Source organism: Rhododendron vialii, chromosome 5a, assembly GCF_030253575.1.
Source record: "Rhododendron vialii isolate Sample 1 chromosome 5a, ASM3025357v1".
NCBI classification, from domain to species: Eukaryota; Viridiplantae; Streptophyta; class Magnoliopsida; order Ericales; family Ericaceae; genus Rhododendron; species Rhododendron vialii.
The window spans coordinates 30,866,516-30,881,186 of record NC_080561.1 but is presented as its reverse complement, the minus strand read 5'-3'; the positions used below and the strand labels follow the sequence as shown (position 1 = coordinate 30,881,186).

General features: G+C 37.4%; 1 protein-coding gene and 3 non-coding genes across 4 annotated transcripts; 1 reads left to right on the top strand and 3 right to left on the bottom strand.

The window, feature by feature from the left end:
* The first annotated feature begins 3,395 nt into the window (after positions 1-3,395).
* LOC131325240 (uncharacterized) lies at positions 3,396-4,152 on the top strand. Its single transcript, XM_058357386.1, has 2 exons — positions 3,396-3,663; positions 3,734-4,152. Exons 1-2 carry the CDS (start codon positions 3,447-3,449, stop codon positions 3,835-3,837), a joined length of 321 nt encoding a protein of 106 aa, XP_058213369.1. The 5' UTR covers positions 3,396-3,446; the 3' UTR covers positions 3,838-4,152.
* A 2,512-nt stretch (positions 4,153-6,664) lies between these two features.
* Positions 6,665-6,825, bottom strand: LOC131328221 (U1 spliceosomal RNA). Its single transcript, XR_009200486.1, has one exon. It is a non-coding gene; the product is annotated as a U1 spliceosomal RNA (small nuclear RNA).
* Positions 6,826-9,778: 2,953 nt separating this feature from the next.
* LOC131328070 (U1 spliceosomal RNA) lies at positions 9,779-9,939 on the bottom strand. The gene has a single exon (XR_009200356.1). It is a non-coding gene; the product is annotated as a U1 spliceosomal RNA (small nuclear RNA).
* Positions 9,940-10,815: 876 nt separating this feature from the next.
* LOC131328198 (U1 spliceosomal RNA) lies at positions 10,816-10,981 on the bottom strand. The gene has a single exon (XR_009200470.1). It is a non-coding gene; the product is annotated as a U1 spliceosomal RNA (small nuclear RNA).
* Positions 10,982-14,671: the final 3,690 nt, after the last annotated feature.

Below are 14,671 nucleotides of genomic sequence, written 5' to 3'. Positions count from 1 at the left end.
ACATATATATATATATATATATATATATATATATATATAGTTTTCATACATTTATAATAAATACGGTAAATCAATCTTCAAATGGTAGTAAAATGTGAATTAGATATAAATTACCTGAAGTTTGTGTTTGTCAAAATAAAGTTTGTTTCAAAACCTCATTTGTTTTAGTCCAAAACTTAACTGACAAAGTAATCCTAGGAATACCCTTTATTTAATTGGTAGTTTAAGCTTGACTCCATTAATCCTAATATATATGTGTGTGTGTATATATATATACACAGTAAAAGCCCACTGAGTGGGGTTTTTCTGTTTGACTCCATTATTCATGTTCACCTACCAGTCTACCACCGACCCTTTTTTTCTCTGTTTTCAAATCTCTTTCTTGGGACCACCTCATTAAAATAAGTGAAGCATGTCCCTTTCTCATTCCACTAAGAGACAACAAAAATAGAGCACTATATTTGTTTTGTTTTTTTGATCATCACAGTCCACAGAGCACTGTATTTTATTATCCCAATATCCCATAACTTTCTTTTACAGTTTTAAATATTTTTTATGCAATCTTTTGTATTGTTTTGTAGTGTTATGGCTCCACCAAAAAAGAAAATTAAGAATGTGGTAGATCCCACATGGAACCACTGTGTACGTGCTACTGAGCTAACAGATCTTGAAGTTGTTAATAACACTAGACTAAAACTAGTGTGCTATTATTGTGGTAAGACATTGTCTGGTGGTGTGAGTAGAATGAAGCACCACTTAGCTCGTACCCATCATAATGCAATACCTTGTGAAAAAGTTCCAGAAGATGTTGCAAATATGTTTCTAAAAATATTAGGAGAGTTGAAACAAAGAAATTGCATTGAGCAAGATGATGTGGATTGCTTTGATGAGGCGGAAAATGTGATATCTAAAAGAGGAAGTATGGATCAATATGTGAGCAAAACAAAGGCGAAACAAGTCACTTTGCCTTCAATGTTGAAAGATCGAACAAAACCATGTGTTGACATATGTAGAATGATATATGCAGAGGCTTTGCCCTTTAGCTTGGTTAAGAGTTCATGGTTTCACACCGTGTGACGACCCGAATTTTTACATTGCCTCAAAATAAATACATCTCCAATAATTACAAGTCGTCAAGAACAAATGTACATGGTGGGCCTAAAAACCTCCAAAACGATACATATTTCTAAAGCTAAATCTTTCAAATACTCCAACTCGGGTCCCCACTTACTTGCTCTGCACCTGAAAAATATAAAACGCCCGGGTAGTATATGCAATATGAGGACAATAACATGGCTAGCAATAAGAATATGCTCAATAAATGAGGATAACAAATCAAGTAGGATCATTCTGAACATTTTCATTTGTAGCCTTATACCCGGCTTATCTCAGTAACATGCCAAGCACCACCCAGGTCAAAACTCTGTATTGGGCACATGGGCCCCATAAACATTCTGGACTCCCTGTGGGGCAGTCCATCGTACAACTTTCATAACTCTGTGATCCGGTGGGCTTAAACATATACCAATCTGTTCCATGGCTTTCAGCCAAATACTTTCTGTGTCACGATACAAGAAGTGACAATAACTGAATCAATAAGCTTAGACATCAAATGAGTACAAATATGAGAGAATCAAAGAACACTCTTTGCAAAGAGATTTAGCTTAGAATGTATTGCACACTACCCGGTACCTTAAAATTATGATCGGAACCGTTAAACATGTGACGCAAAGATCTCAGCCAAAACTGATTGCCATGCACCCACAACCGGAAACCTCATTTTCTAAAAGCCTACATGATCAGTTGATTTTCCACATGTTTTTAATAGTTTGCTGATCAAAATCTAATGGCCTCAAGAAAATCCTATGCTGTACGTATATATATGGACAAAGATCACACTGAATAATTTATCTTGGTCCTTTTTTTCTTTACCAACCAAACGTATCAGTAGGTTTCCTAACTCTAGACCATGAGTTCACGACTCTAGAATAAAAAGTTCTCTCCCTGGGCTCTGTCTCTCGGTGCAACTACAACAAAAGTGAACAAGTGATTATGTTGATTTATATTGGCTTGGGAGTATGATGTGTCAATGGTGGATATTAGCTAGGTGTCAAGGTGAAGTCAAAGGCAAGTTTACTGAGTCACCTCTTCCAGCCACATGTCCAAAACAATATAGTAGCTCCCATAATTCCTCCACCTAATGCCCAAAATTTGACACCTCAATAATTTCATGTCTTGCCACTTGTACATATACGTGCATATTGCCATGCCTCTATTTTCTTATTCTTTTCTTTTCTTTTTTTCAAACGGCAAAAGCACAAATAATTACTAAGTAATACTCTCTCTTTTTTTAATCTAAAAATAATGATAATTTTAACCACCAAAATATGGGTCGTTACACACCGCCGTACAATCAATCGGGGAATATGGCAAGGGCTTGAAACCTCCTTCATATCATGAGGTTAGAGTCACATTCTTGAAGAAAGAGGTTGATAATGTGCATTCAACTTTAGACAAGTACAAAAGTGAATGGAAGAAAACAGGTTGTTCTTTAATGTCGGATGGATGGCAAGATGGGTGTGGACGTTCTATCACTAATTTCCTTGTTAATAGTCCAAAGGGAACCGTTTTCCTAAAATCATTGGATACCTCCTCAATTATCAAGAATGGTGTTGCTTTGTTTGAGTTGCTTGATAATTTTGTTGAGGAAATTGGTGAAGAAAATGTAATACAAGTAGTCACTGATCGATAGTGCATCCGCTTTTGTCCTTACCGGTGAGTTGCTAATGGACAAGAGGAAAAAACTTATTTGGTCTCCATGTGCTGCTCATTGCATTGATTTGATGCTTAAAGGTATTGGTAGGCTACCGGTGCATCATGACACAATCACCAAAGCAAAGACACTCGCCGTTTATATCAACCGACATACTTGGGTGCTTAATCTGATGAGGAAGCATACAAAGAATCATAACTTAGCAAGGCCCGCCGTGACAAGGTTTGCCACCGCTTACCTCACTTTGAAAAGTATCTTGACTCAAAGAAATGGGCTTAGAGCCATGTTTACTTCTTCGGCTTGGTGTAAGAGTTCTTATGCCAAGACTCGTAATGGGTTAGATGTCCAACAAATAGTGTTGGATGCAAAGTTTTGGAATGCAGTTAGGTATTGCTTGAAGGGTGTACTTCCCTTGGTTAAAGTCCTAAGACTAGTTGATGGTGATGCAAAGCCTGTCATGGGTTATATTTATGAAGCAATGGATAGGGCAAAGGAACAAAATGAAAAAAAATTCAACAAAGTGAAAAGAAGATATGCTGCGATTTGGAAGATTGTTGATGAGCGTTGGGCATTGCAACTTCATTGACCTCTTCATGCAGTGGCTTATTTTCTTAATCCTAGGTAACATTTAATCTGTCAATAATGAAATCATTTCTTCTTGTGACTTTCTATCATGAATGTTAGTTTCAATGTTCATTTTAGGTTTCATAATGATGCTTCATTTGAGGCAGATGAGGAAGTGAGATTGGGATTGTACACGGTCATAGAAAGGATGTATCCGAGTATCCAAGCAAGATTAAAACTTGATGCCCAAAAGAACAAATTCCATAATGCAGTTGGTATGTTTGGCATTGATATGGCCGTTATAACTAGAGAGAAGAAACAACCCGGTATTAACTCTCATCTTAACAATGTTTGTCAATGTTTCTTTCTTGCACTAATTTGGCTTTCTCTTTTTAGGACTATGGTGGGAGAGCTATGGAGGTAGTTGCAAAGAACTCCAAGAGTTAGCCACAAGAGTTCTATCTCTCACATGTAGTGCTACCGGGTGTGAAAGAAATTGAAGTACCTTTCAATACATCCATTCAAAGAAGAGGAACCGGTTAGAAGCACAAAGATTGAATGCATTAGTCTTTGTCAAATACAATCTCACTTTAGAGTTGAGGCAAAAGAAACGAGAGGAGAATGGTGATGCTTACGATCCTATTTGTCTCTCCGATATGGAATCCGACGACGAATGGATTACCGAAAGAGAAGATCCATGCTTACCGCTAGACCTTTCATGGATGGATATGAATGAGTGCTTTGAAGTTAATGAGGGAGAAACTAGTAGAAAAGGACGTAGATGTATATTTCATGGGATGCAATCTTTATCTTCTTTCAAATAATTATATTTATGTACATGTAAATGCAATAGCTAATTGGTTATTGCTTCCATTTTTATAGGACCAAGAAACCTTCAAAATGACGAAAAAGGCAAAAGGAAGTTCGTTGGAGAAGAGGATGAGGTTGAAATTATTGATGATGATGTAGAGGAAGAAGAAGAAGAATATATTGGTGATGATGGGGTGGTGCTTGGGGATGACCTTGAAGATGATGATGATCTTCACGACATTGCCGTGAGAGAGGAATAGGAGATTTGAGCAAAAAGACAAACTTGATATGTTTGGTTTACTTGTTACTTTTAACTTTTGAGCTTTTAAGTTAGCATATTAGTAGTAAATGGTTATAAACCATGCAATTAAGGTGGGAGAAATGATATTGGCACTCCAAAAATTGATGCAGACACTCCAAAAAACAAAGGAAAGTGGCTTTAGAGAGTTACATTGATTTTGGAGTGCTTGCATCAATTTTTGGAGTGTCGATATCATTTCCCTTAAGGTGGATAGAGGATGTAAGTCTCTAATACTTGATCTTTTGGTACACCTTACTCTTTTGGAACACTTTAGATGGCCTAAAATGTGTTATTTTGCATCCTAAATACTTTTCTTTTTCATATGTCCTATCAATTTGTAGTTTATTGCAATGTATTTTATGATTAATTAGTGTAAATTAACTTTTGTTACCGTATCTTACGATACTCGATACGTATCCCGATACGATACGAAAAATCATATAATCGATACACGATACGTATTCCGATTTGAAAACCTTGGTTATCACAAACAATTAAGAACTGTTGTATGAACGTGCATAAAAATCTAGAAAATCATACACAAGGTTTGATAGAGAAAATTAATACTGCAAATAAATCCTCAAGTCATACAACCACGATTCAAATAATAAAACATTAAATCAAAACATAAACATCGTTACTCATAGTTCGAACTTCTATCTACACCCTAAAAACGAGTTTAGCTGAACATTGGAGTGGTAATCATTGAAGTATCCTTCTGTCCAGCCGTGATCCAAAAAGGATGATTTTGCGGGGAACGCTGCTCTCGATTTTCAGCCGTGGTTCTCTTTCTTTTCGTCTCCTGTAATGCGTCGTACCCCAATCCTAGCCGTGGGTCTCCTTTTTATAAGCTGTAATGCGTCGTACCCTAATCCCAGCCGTGGGTCTCCTTCACCCCAATCCCAGTCGTGGGTCTCCTTTTTATAAGTTGTAATGCGTCGTACCCCAATTCCAGCCGTGCGTCTCCTTTTTATTAGCTGTAATGCGTCGTACCCCAATCCCAGCCCTGGATCTCCTTTTTATAAGCTGTAGCCAACTTTAATTTCCCTCATGCCTTTTCGTGCGTGGCCACCCAATACACCCTAGTTCTCACCCAAGAAGCCTAACTCTCCATTATATTTAAAACTAGTCCAATACCAAACATATATAACTTGGGCCTTGACTCCCACGTGCAGAGCTTGCATTAGACCATGCAAGATTATTTCTCCTTTTGGGCCTCATCCAATTATTCCTTGTTGAACCCAATATCATGAAGAACCAGTCCAACCGATTACTTTAAATTTAATCCGTTTTAATCCATGAAGCTTCTGAACACCTACAATACGAAAATCAAGCATTAAATTTCGAGTAACAATATAAATAGACTTAACAAGGATAAATTAGGAGCGCGTATGTAAACATTTACGCCCCTATTAACGGCCACATAGAGATCAGGGTCATTAGATTGTTTCTTTATAAACCAGTTGAGTTTTAGCGCTCTCTCTCTCTCTCTCTCTCTCTCTCTCTCTCTCTCTCAAAAGAGAACTAATAGAAAGTTTTTTTTTATTTCCCTATCGAGATATGCTGCAAAGAAAGACGGTGTGCGTCAATTTCATGCTCGTAGTTCACCTAAATTAGGTCAGATGTTCAAAGGAACAGGTTGCCCCCGATTCGAGGAAAAATACATTGGATACTCCACGAGCACCATCATCACTCATGCGGACGATGCCCAGGACCACGGGATAATAACACCGATCATAGACCCTGACTCCAGAGGAAATGGAACATTCACTTTCGTCGATCAATTGGTGCATGTCCATGGTGCTGGCTGCATTAGGTTGTGGAATTGGCTCAAGGTATTATGTGAAAAAAATATGTGCATCCCACAATATTACTTGTCTACCTTATCTCCTCAAACCAAAGAAGCAATTCTTTCGGAGATTAATCATCAGCCTCTTTCCCTGGAGTCTCTGTGGAGATTGTAATCTCCGATCGACAGCCCTTTGAAATAGCGACCTTCTATGAACTCAATGGACGTCGAGAACCATATCCCAAACCAAAGCCCAAAAGGCTCACAAGAGAGAAAACGAAGCATTTCGCTGCTCACAAGTGACAAATATATATAGCTTAGAAATTTCTACTTCAAATTGGAAGACATGGGAAAGTAGAATAAGTGAATAATTGAGCAGAGTAATTAAACATTGATTGAAAACCCCAAAAGCATTTAACTGATTAGTGGAGGGGCCGCGCGAACGCAGGCCCCCGCTATCACAAATTATGACGTAAGCTCCACCACTTGGGTAGACCTTAGGCAAGCACCCCTCCTAAGTGCAATGGAGGTCACTAACCTAGGCCATGGACCTTGATGATCGTCCATTGACCCCGTCCAGGTAAGTATATTGTAATGTTGCAAGTTGTTGATTATTTGTACACGTCTTTGCATCTTACCTTTTGTAATTGCTCGATGTGGGACATTTCAAAACATGGTGGGTCTTAAGCTCTCTTTTTCCTGCTTGCTTCTCATTTAGGCTGATATGCATTTGCCACTCTAATTTCATGTGCATAAAAAATTTGTTGTTGTAGAACCTTATTTCTGTCAATGTGAAGTTGTAAAAAAAAAATATCTTCTCCGATATCGTGCATAGCAGTATAGCACGGGTCTTGCTAGTTGGATTTTAGCCAAGAGTCCCGATTCATTTTCTATGCTCATTATCTTGCTACCTTGATTCAAAATCCGTAGGCATGAGTAGTGCACAAAAGTTCTACAATAATCTTCTTGCTCAAGAAGAAGCTTATAAACTGATTGAATTGAACAAAATGAAAAGCCGTGTTACTAAATACATACAACAAGTCTACAAACACAATTTTGGACCCATGTGCATCGAACGGTTCCGAACGCAATTGAGTAAGAATCTGTGAATCCCCCAGTATTACTTACCCACCTTATCACCTATAGTTGAATCCCTATACGTACATACTCTAAGCCTTTGCTATAGCAGTTCATGATGCTCAGTAGCAAGTGGGTGCCCTTTTACTATGGAGGCAGTCAATCAATGTCTCGGTGGGGTACCGCTACATGGTACCCATCGCCATTACAATATGACGATAGCTAGGAAGACCCAATATTTTTCTAGGATCATGGGCGCTATATATACCTTTGAAGTGTCTAACCTAATTTGGATTGAATGAACTACAGAGCATGACCTTATTTTGATGCCGATCGTCTTTCTTTGCATCATTTTTAGATTGAAATATAAGAACAACCTTCTATTCCAGAGTTATATAAAAAAAAAATGCGAGATAAAACTATTGACACTAAAACTCGACTAACTTATAAAGATTCAAAGAAACAACCTACTGACCCTAAATCCATTTTTCTGCCTTCTTTTCTTAGTGATCTCCATGTGCAAGAACAATTAAGTTCCCATTGTCCTTGAGTTTTGTTTGGAACCATCACACTTGGGTTGGGAGGGGTGTTGGCCTAAGGTCTATCCAAGTGGTAGCGGTGGAGTCTACGTCACAATTTGTTGTAGCAGGGGCTAGCGCCCGCGCAGCTCCTACCAAAATTTATTTCAAATATAATTTCGGGTGCTCATTTGGTGATTTTATCTTTTCAAATGGCAATTAATCGCAAAAAGTCCCCGCGGGAAATGGCTATACACACCAGGAAAAATCGAAGAGCAAGGAAAAAATCGAAGCTCTTCCCATCCTTTTTTTTTTGATTGATCGAAACTCTTCCCATCTACCTCGACAATTGTTCTCTCAAGCAAACACTCAAGCAGTTAGTAGGTAGTCATTTCTTTCTGTTGATGTCTCTCTCCATATATCTACACTCAAGCATCAGAGAAGAATCATAAATACGACTGAATTTTCACTTTATCTACACAATCTATATCTATTACGGCCCGTTTGGATGCGGGATAAGGATTGGGGGTATTAGTTAATAAGGGGGAATAAGATAGTATGGGGTATTAGTTAATAAGGGAGGGCCCACATTGATGTGATGTTTATGGAAGGGGGATTAAATAGTATGTTGTTTGGATAAGGTATTAGAGACAGGGGATCAAATAGTACTTCGTTTGGATGAAGGATTAATAGGGGGTATAAGGAAGGATGGATGATGTAAAAACTGTTAAATGACCCTTTTACCCTTGTGCAGTCCCTAAATTCATTATGTATTACGTTTTATATATAAAATTGCAAATTTAATTATTCTTTCACAAGTATTCTACTAACAAATTAACGAATTTAGTATTATTATTAAACAATTTTTTTTTATAAAATTCGATTTTTTTAAAAAAAATTAAGTGTTCCAAATTTCAATCCGTTTGAACGGGTGGAAAGATTTTAGTTTTCTGATCATTTTATCCTAAATGGCCATAATTAAATTTTGACTCTATGGCTCTCGTTGATTAGCCCTAGATATTCGATTCTACAACTTTCTTAGGACTAATCAACGAGAGCCCTCGAGTCAAAATTGAATTATGACCATATAGGATAAAATCATCAGAAACTAAAATCTTTCCACCCGTTCAAATGAATTGAAATTTGGAACACTTAATTTTTCAACCTCTTTAGACCAGTTTATATATTAAAAATATGGTTAAAAAATAAAGTATTCCAAATTTCAATCCGTTTGAACGGGTGGAAAGATTTTAGTTTTCTGATCATTTTATCCTAAATGACCATAATTAAATTTTGACTCTATGGCTCTCGTTGATTAGCCCTAAAAGATAGGCTCTCGTTGATTAGCCCTAAAAGATATTTGATTCTACAACTTTCTTAGGACTAATCAACGAGAGCCCTCGAGTCATAATTGAATAATGACCATTTAGGATAAAATGATCAGAAAACTAAAATCTTTCTACCCGTTTAAACGGATTGAAATTTGAAACACTTAATTTTTTAACCATATTTTTTTAAAATTTGATAAACTTCATCTTCTCTCTCTCCGATTTTCTGTTCTTTTTGTTTTCCTGCTAAACCAAAAAAACCCAGCAAATAGAGGGTTGGGGAAGGAGGATAAAGAAGGATGAAATTGTCCAATTTCAAGGGGATTGGAGGTATAACTTAATAACACCTTAAATCCTATCCATAACTAATACCCCGCATGCTCCCTTGGCCGGTATTGCTGGAAGGGGGGACTAAATAATACCGGCAGCCATTTGGCTTCCCAAACAAGGGCTTAGCCCTGGGCCCACATCCTTACAAGGGGGCATAACTAATGTCCCTTGCTAATACTCCATCCAAACAACTCCCAACGGAAAACATGAAGAAGAAATTGGACAAGGGTAATTAGGGCCAGGTAATTAACCCTTGAGAAACCAACCAAATGCTTTAAACTGAACTGGGAAGGGGCCGCGCGAACGCAGGCCCCCACTATCACAAATTATGACGTAAGCTCCACCACTTGGGTAGACCTTAGGCGAGCACCCCTCCTAAGTGCAATGGAGGCCACTAACCTAGGCCATGGGTCTTATTGATCGCCCATTGACCCCGTCCAGGTAAGTATATTGCAAAGTTGCACGCTGTTGCCTATTTGTACCCTGCCTTTGCTTCTTTACCTTTTGTAATTTCTCGATGTGGGACTTCAAAACAAGAGTGACCCTTTAGTTCTCTCTTTTTTTCCTGCTTGCTGCTCATTTAGGCAGATGCATTTGCCGCTCTTTCTTCACGTCCATATTGATACGGGATTACAGCCAAGAGTCCCGATTCGTTTTCTTGCTACCCCGATTCAAAATTCGTAGCATCACTAGCGTGCAAATGTTCTATACCTGCCTGCTCAAGAAACTTAGAAATTTATTGAATTGGACGAAATGGAAAGCCTCTTGGGGAGCTAGATAATTCACCGAAACAAACACGATGGCAATTAATCTGAAGAAAGCTCCCACCAGAAACTCTTCTCGAAACTTGTGGAAAGGAAAAAAAAATGGACAACATAATTTAGAGAGATAGATGAAAGGTCGGAGAGAAAATAGGAGCAAAATTGAATTCATTTTGTTACTTTCCCTTCTCTTCTGCAAGTTCCAAACAAAGTATTATAGCAAAAACTAGAACAGTTGGCAGGTATTCGGAGAGTAGATTGACTGTTTTCTGCTGATGGGTCTCTCTCTCCTCTACCAGAGAAGACAAATCAGGCAGGGGAAACCCAGAATTAAGTCGCACACAATCTCTACATCTACTCCTTCGATGATGGCTTTCTCTCAAGCAAGCACACAAACAGTTGGTATGCAGTCATTTCTCTCCAAAAAAATTCTGGGTATGAGAATCGAGTACCACAATCTAAACATCTATTTCAATGATAGCTGGCTTTGTCTCGTGCAAACAATCGAACGGTTGGTGTGCCAGTCATTTCTCTGCAAAAAATTTGTGGGTATTTAGAATTGAGGAGGGGCCGCGGCAGAGCGCAGGCCCCAGCTACCAGAAATTAAGACGTACAGTCTCTCAACAGAGGAGAGATGTTAGGCGAGTGCACTTTCAGTATGTGCAATGAAAGCCACACACCTAGGCCATGAGCCTTCTTGATCACCCATTGACCCCGTCCAGGTATGTAATTTTAATTCCCTTTCCCACCTCCTTTTTTATACAGCCACCGTTGCTCTCCTCTTTCCCTCAGTAAACGATGTGGGACAACATTTGCTCTCTCTCTCTCTTCTTACCAAAAATATGCATTTGCACTCTCTCTCTCTCTCTCTCTCTCTCTCTCTCTCTCTCCTCCCAGAAAGAAAGCCCTCAGCCCCAACAAGTTAGTCCGTCTAGTTGTGGGTTTGTTCTCGTACAATTGATCGGGATTCGATTCTTAGGGTCAGGCATCAAGAAAGGAATTTCTAGCGTGGATAGCTTGTCTTTGACCGGACTGAGAAGGAGATTAGTTAAAATGCGCATAAGTTGACCCGGAGCAAAAAAGAAAGAAAGAAAGCCTTCTCCTTTAGAACGAAAGTACATAATCGGACTGGATTATCATTGAAAAAAGGATAGAAAATGGTTGCTTCCACTTCATTTTAAAATTCAGCAACCAATAATGAAAGAATTAAAAACAAAATCCTAAATCCCGCTAGAATGCGTCACTCGTTATGCAAATAATGAGAGCATAAAAAACAAATTTTGAATTCAGTGTTACGCGCCAGTCGTTATGGTTCAGATTATACTGAAAATAATTTTAGATCTATGAAAATATTTGAATAATATATGCAGAGTAGTTATTTGAAGTATAATTGGAAGAAAGAAATTTTTCTTTTTCTTTTTACCTTCTTCCCTTGCGTAGGATTGGTAATTAATATTCATTATTATTACATATAAAAGTCTTATGAAAAAATCGCCCATAATTTTTTCATAAAAATTTTTGGGTTGAAATTGTATGCCTATTTACTTCACATATATGTAAGCCCTATTTTATTGGAAGTTTAAAAAAAAAATACTAGTTTACAAAATTGTCTCATCGCATTAAGTTACATCATGCAAAGTACTGTATACTAGTAGTGTATATAATTAATCTAAAAATTAGAATAAAAAATTACTCCAAGTGGGTTAATGGTTATTTAAGATTACTGAAGCAAGAAGTAAGGGATAAGTTTGTAGTAGTGTTTTCAAAGTAATTTGAGGATGTCATCAATCCGTCAAATGAAAATGCAAAAAGCTCATCTGGATTGATTTATGGGTTGTGACATAATATATTTTGAAATTAACACTCAAACTCGATCAAATTGCACAACGCAAAAATCGAGCTCCTAAACATCCCCTAATAGCGAGTGGAGTGGAGTGCACTTGGTGCCTCCTTTATACTCTCATACACAGGCAAGGCCGGTTTTGAGATTCTTGGAGCTTAAGACGAACTTAAGAGCAAGGATGGAGACAGAGGGGGGCTAGTAAGGGCAGTCGCCCTCCCCTACGATTCTAAAAAAATACTACTATTACATTGAAAAAAAAACTTTTTATCAAAATGTATAGTCTCACCCCTTTCCAGAAATATAGCTCACCTCCCCTACATGCCATGTCAGTAGTAGTGAATAAATACTCATTGCAAGATTTTTCAATGAGCCAAGTTCCACATTATACACTAAAATCGATGGAGACGGCTACGAAATCACCAATAAATATCCCAAAGAGACGTTTCCAAGTCTGGGCTACTTTATGCATGGATTCTGATTGCAAGATTTTTCCAACGAGTTTTATTCTATGATAATGACACTGAATTGACTTTTACAATTCTTTGCATGCTAGTTGTTGTGTACAGAGTGATAAGGACATGGCCATCAATCCCTAATGATAAAACATGAGGTTCTCAATCAATGGTTGCAAGATTTTTTGAAAACAAAACATAAATGGAAAGATGAGGAGATGCCATTCTTGTCTATTCTCTGATAATTACATATATATTTTTCCAATTCTTTGTGGCTTTACGGAATCGAAAGAAATATGCCATGAGTGATCGTAAGATTTTTTTAACGAGTCAAGCTCACATTGTTAAACAAACGGAACACGGAAAGATGAGGAAAGAGTCTTCTCATCAGTTCTATGATATATTGACATGCGACTTTGCCAAGTTTTTATTGCTTTATGGAGTTCTAGTAACATGGCCGTTAGTGATTAAAAGATTTTTATAGCAGAGTCAAGACTCAAGACCCATCTAACAAACATGGACAAAGAAGGGAAGATTTCTATCGAAATTGATAACACTAGCGTGCTACCATGCTAAGTTATTGTCACATCGTATTTGGTCCCCCAAAGATATATTAGTCAAGGTGCATATACAAGGATGGAGCTAGGGGGTCTAGTAGGGGAGGCCACCACAATAAGAATTTTAGAAAATGCAATTATTATATGTAAAAAAAAATTATTCCCAGCTTATATAGACTCACTACCGCTAGATTTTTTGAAGAAAGGAGATCCAAAATAGTATTCCAAAACTATATTAGTCTTTTTTGTACTCCATGTGCAAACGACAAATAACATTTACTATAATTTTTTTTATGTTATTTTAATTTTTCCTAGAGTTGATGACTATTCATATTGCAATGCATGTTTTTTTTAGTATACATTTAATTTGCAAACTCGGGGGTACTTGGCAACGGTGTCAAGCAGTCAATCTGGCCATTTCCGTCCCTACTTAAGAAGCCCCTTAAGACTTGAACCATGTACCTCTTGGAAAGAGAAATTAAACTTTTCCACTAGGCTAGCTAGCTTATTTGTCATGTAAGTGCTAGACTAAATATATATTACATATCTAGCTACACTTATCTGGGGCCCTAATTTTGATCCAAAATTCAGGGCTTAAATCTACCCCTTGCTCATCTGGGCTTAGAGCCGACCCTACACATAGGCAGAGTTTGATTACTATAAGCACTCATCTCTCTTCCCAAGCCCCCAGAAAAAGCCAATTGAACTACAGCGCATTGGCGGGCACTACTTGACATTGTCATACTTGTTGGCATATTTAGAGCAATAAATAACTTTGTCAAAATTGGACGTTAAAAGTTTGACGGTAGATTTGCTCTAAAAAGGAGGTGTATAGAGAGATATAACCTTTTTCCTAATGAATGAAAGGGATTGGAAAGTTCTATAGTGCAAGGCCCTACAAGGCATCTTATAGGGCACACACGGGTCATTGATCTTGATAATGAATTGTTGAGATATGATTTTTAATTATGACCGGTAAAAATCATTTATTATCGGTCATAATTGATTTTGGATCTAGATAGTTCATTGATGAGATCCACGGTTGTGTGTCGCCCTACATGCACACTACACAGGGGTGCACTACAGCACCTCCGGATCCGAATGAAAGATGTTTGTTTCTCTTAGTTTTTTTTTGTTTTTTAGCTTTTTGGACTTTGTAGGTTGTCTTTATTCAAATTTTTATTCGTATTTTTTAATTTTGTGCCAAATTTTTGTAGATTATTAATTTGAAAAAGTTAAAAATTATGACTTTTAGCCAAATATTTTCGGAAATATTCAAGATAAATAAAGCTCAAAAAGTCCGGCTTTGGTAAAAGTAAAAAAAAAATTTACTTTTTAGATTCTTCTCGTCGAGACGAATCAATAATTTACAAAACAATTAGCGCAAAATTAATAAATGCATTTTTTGTTTAACAAGTACATAAAGCTGAAAAAGCCCAAACACTAAGATAAACAACACCTAAAAAGTGAGATTTTTACGAAAAAAATACAAGGAGAATTAAATAAAGTGAGATTTGTTGTTCAAACTAAACAATAAGCTATGAACACATCAACCAACTAAATGCTAT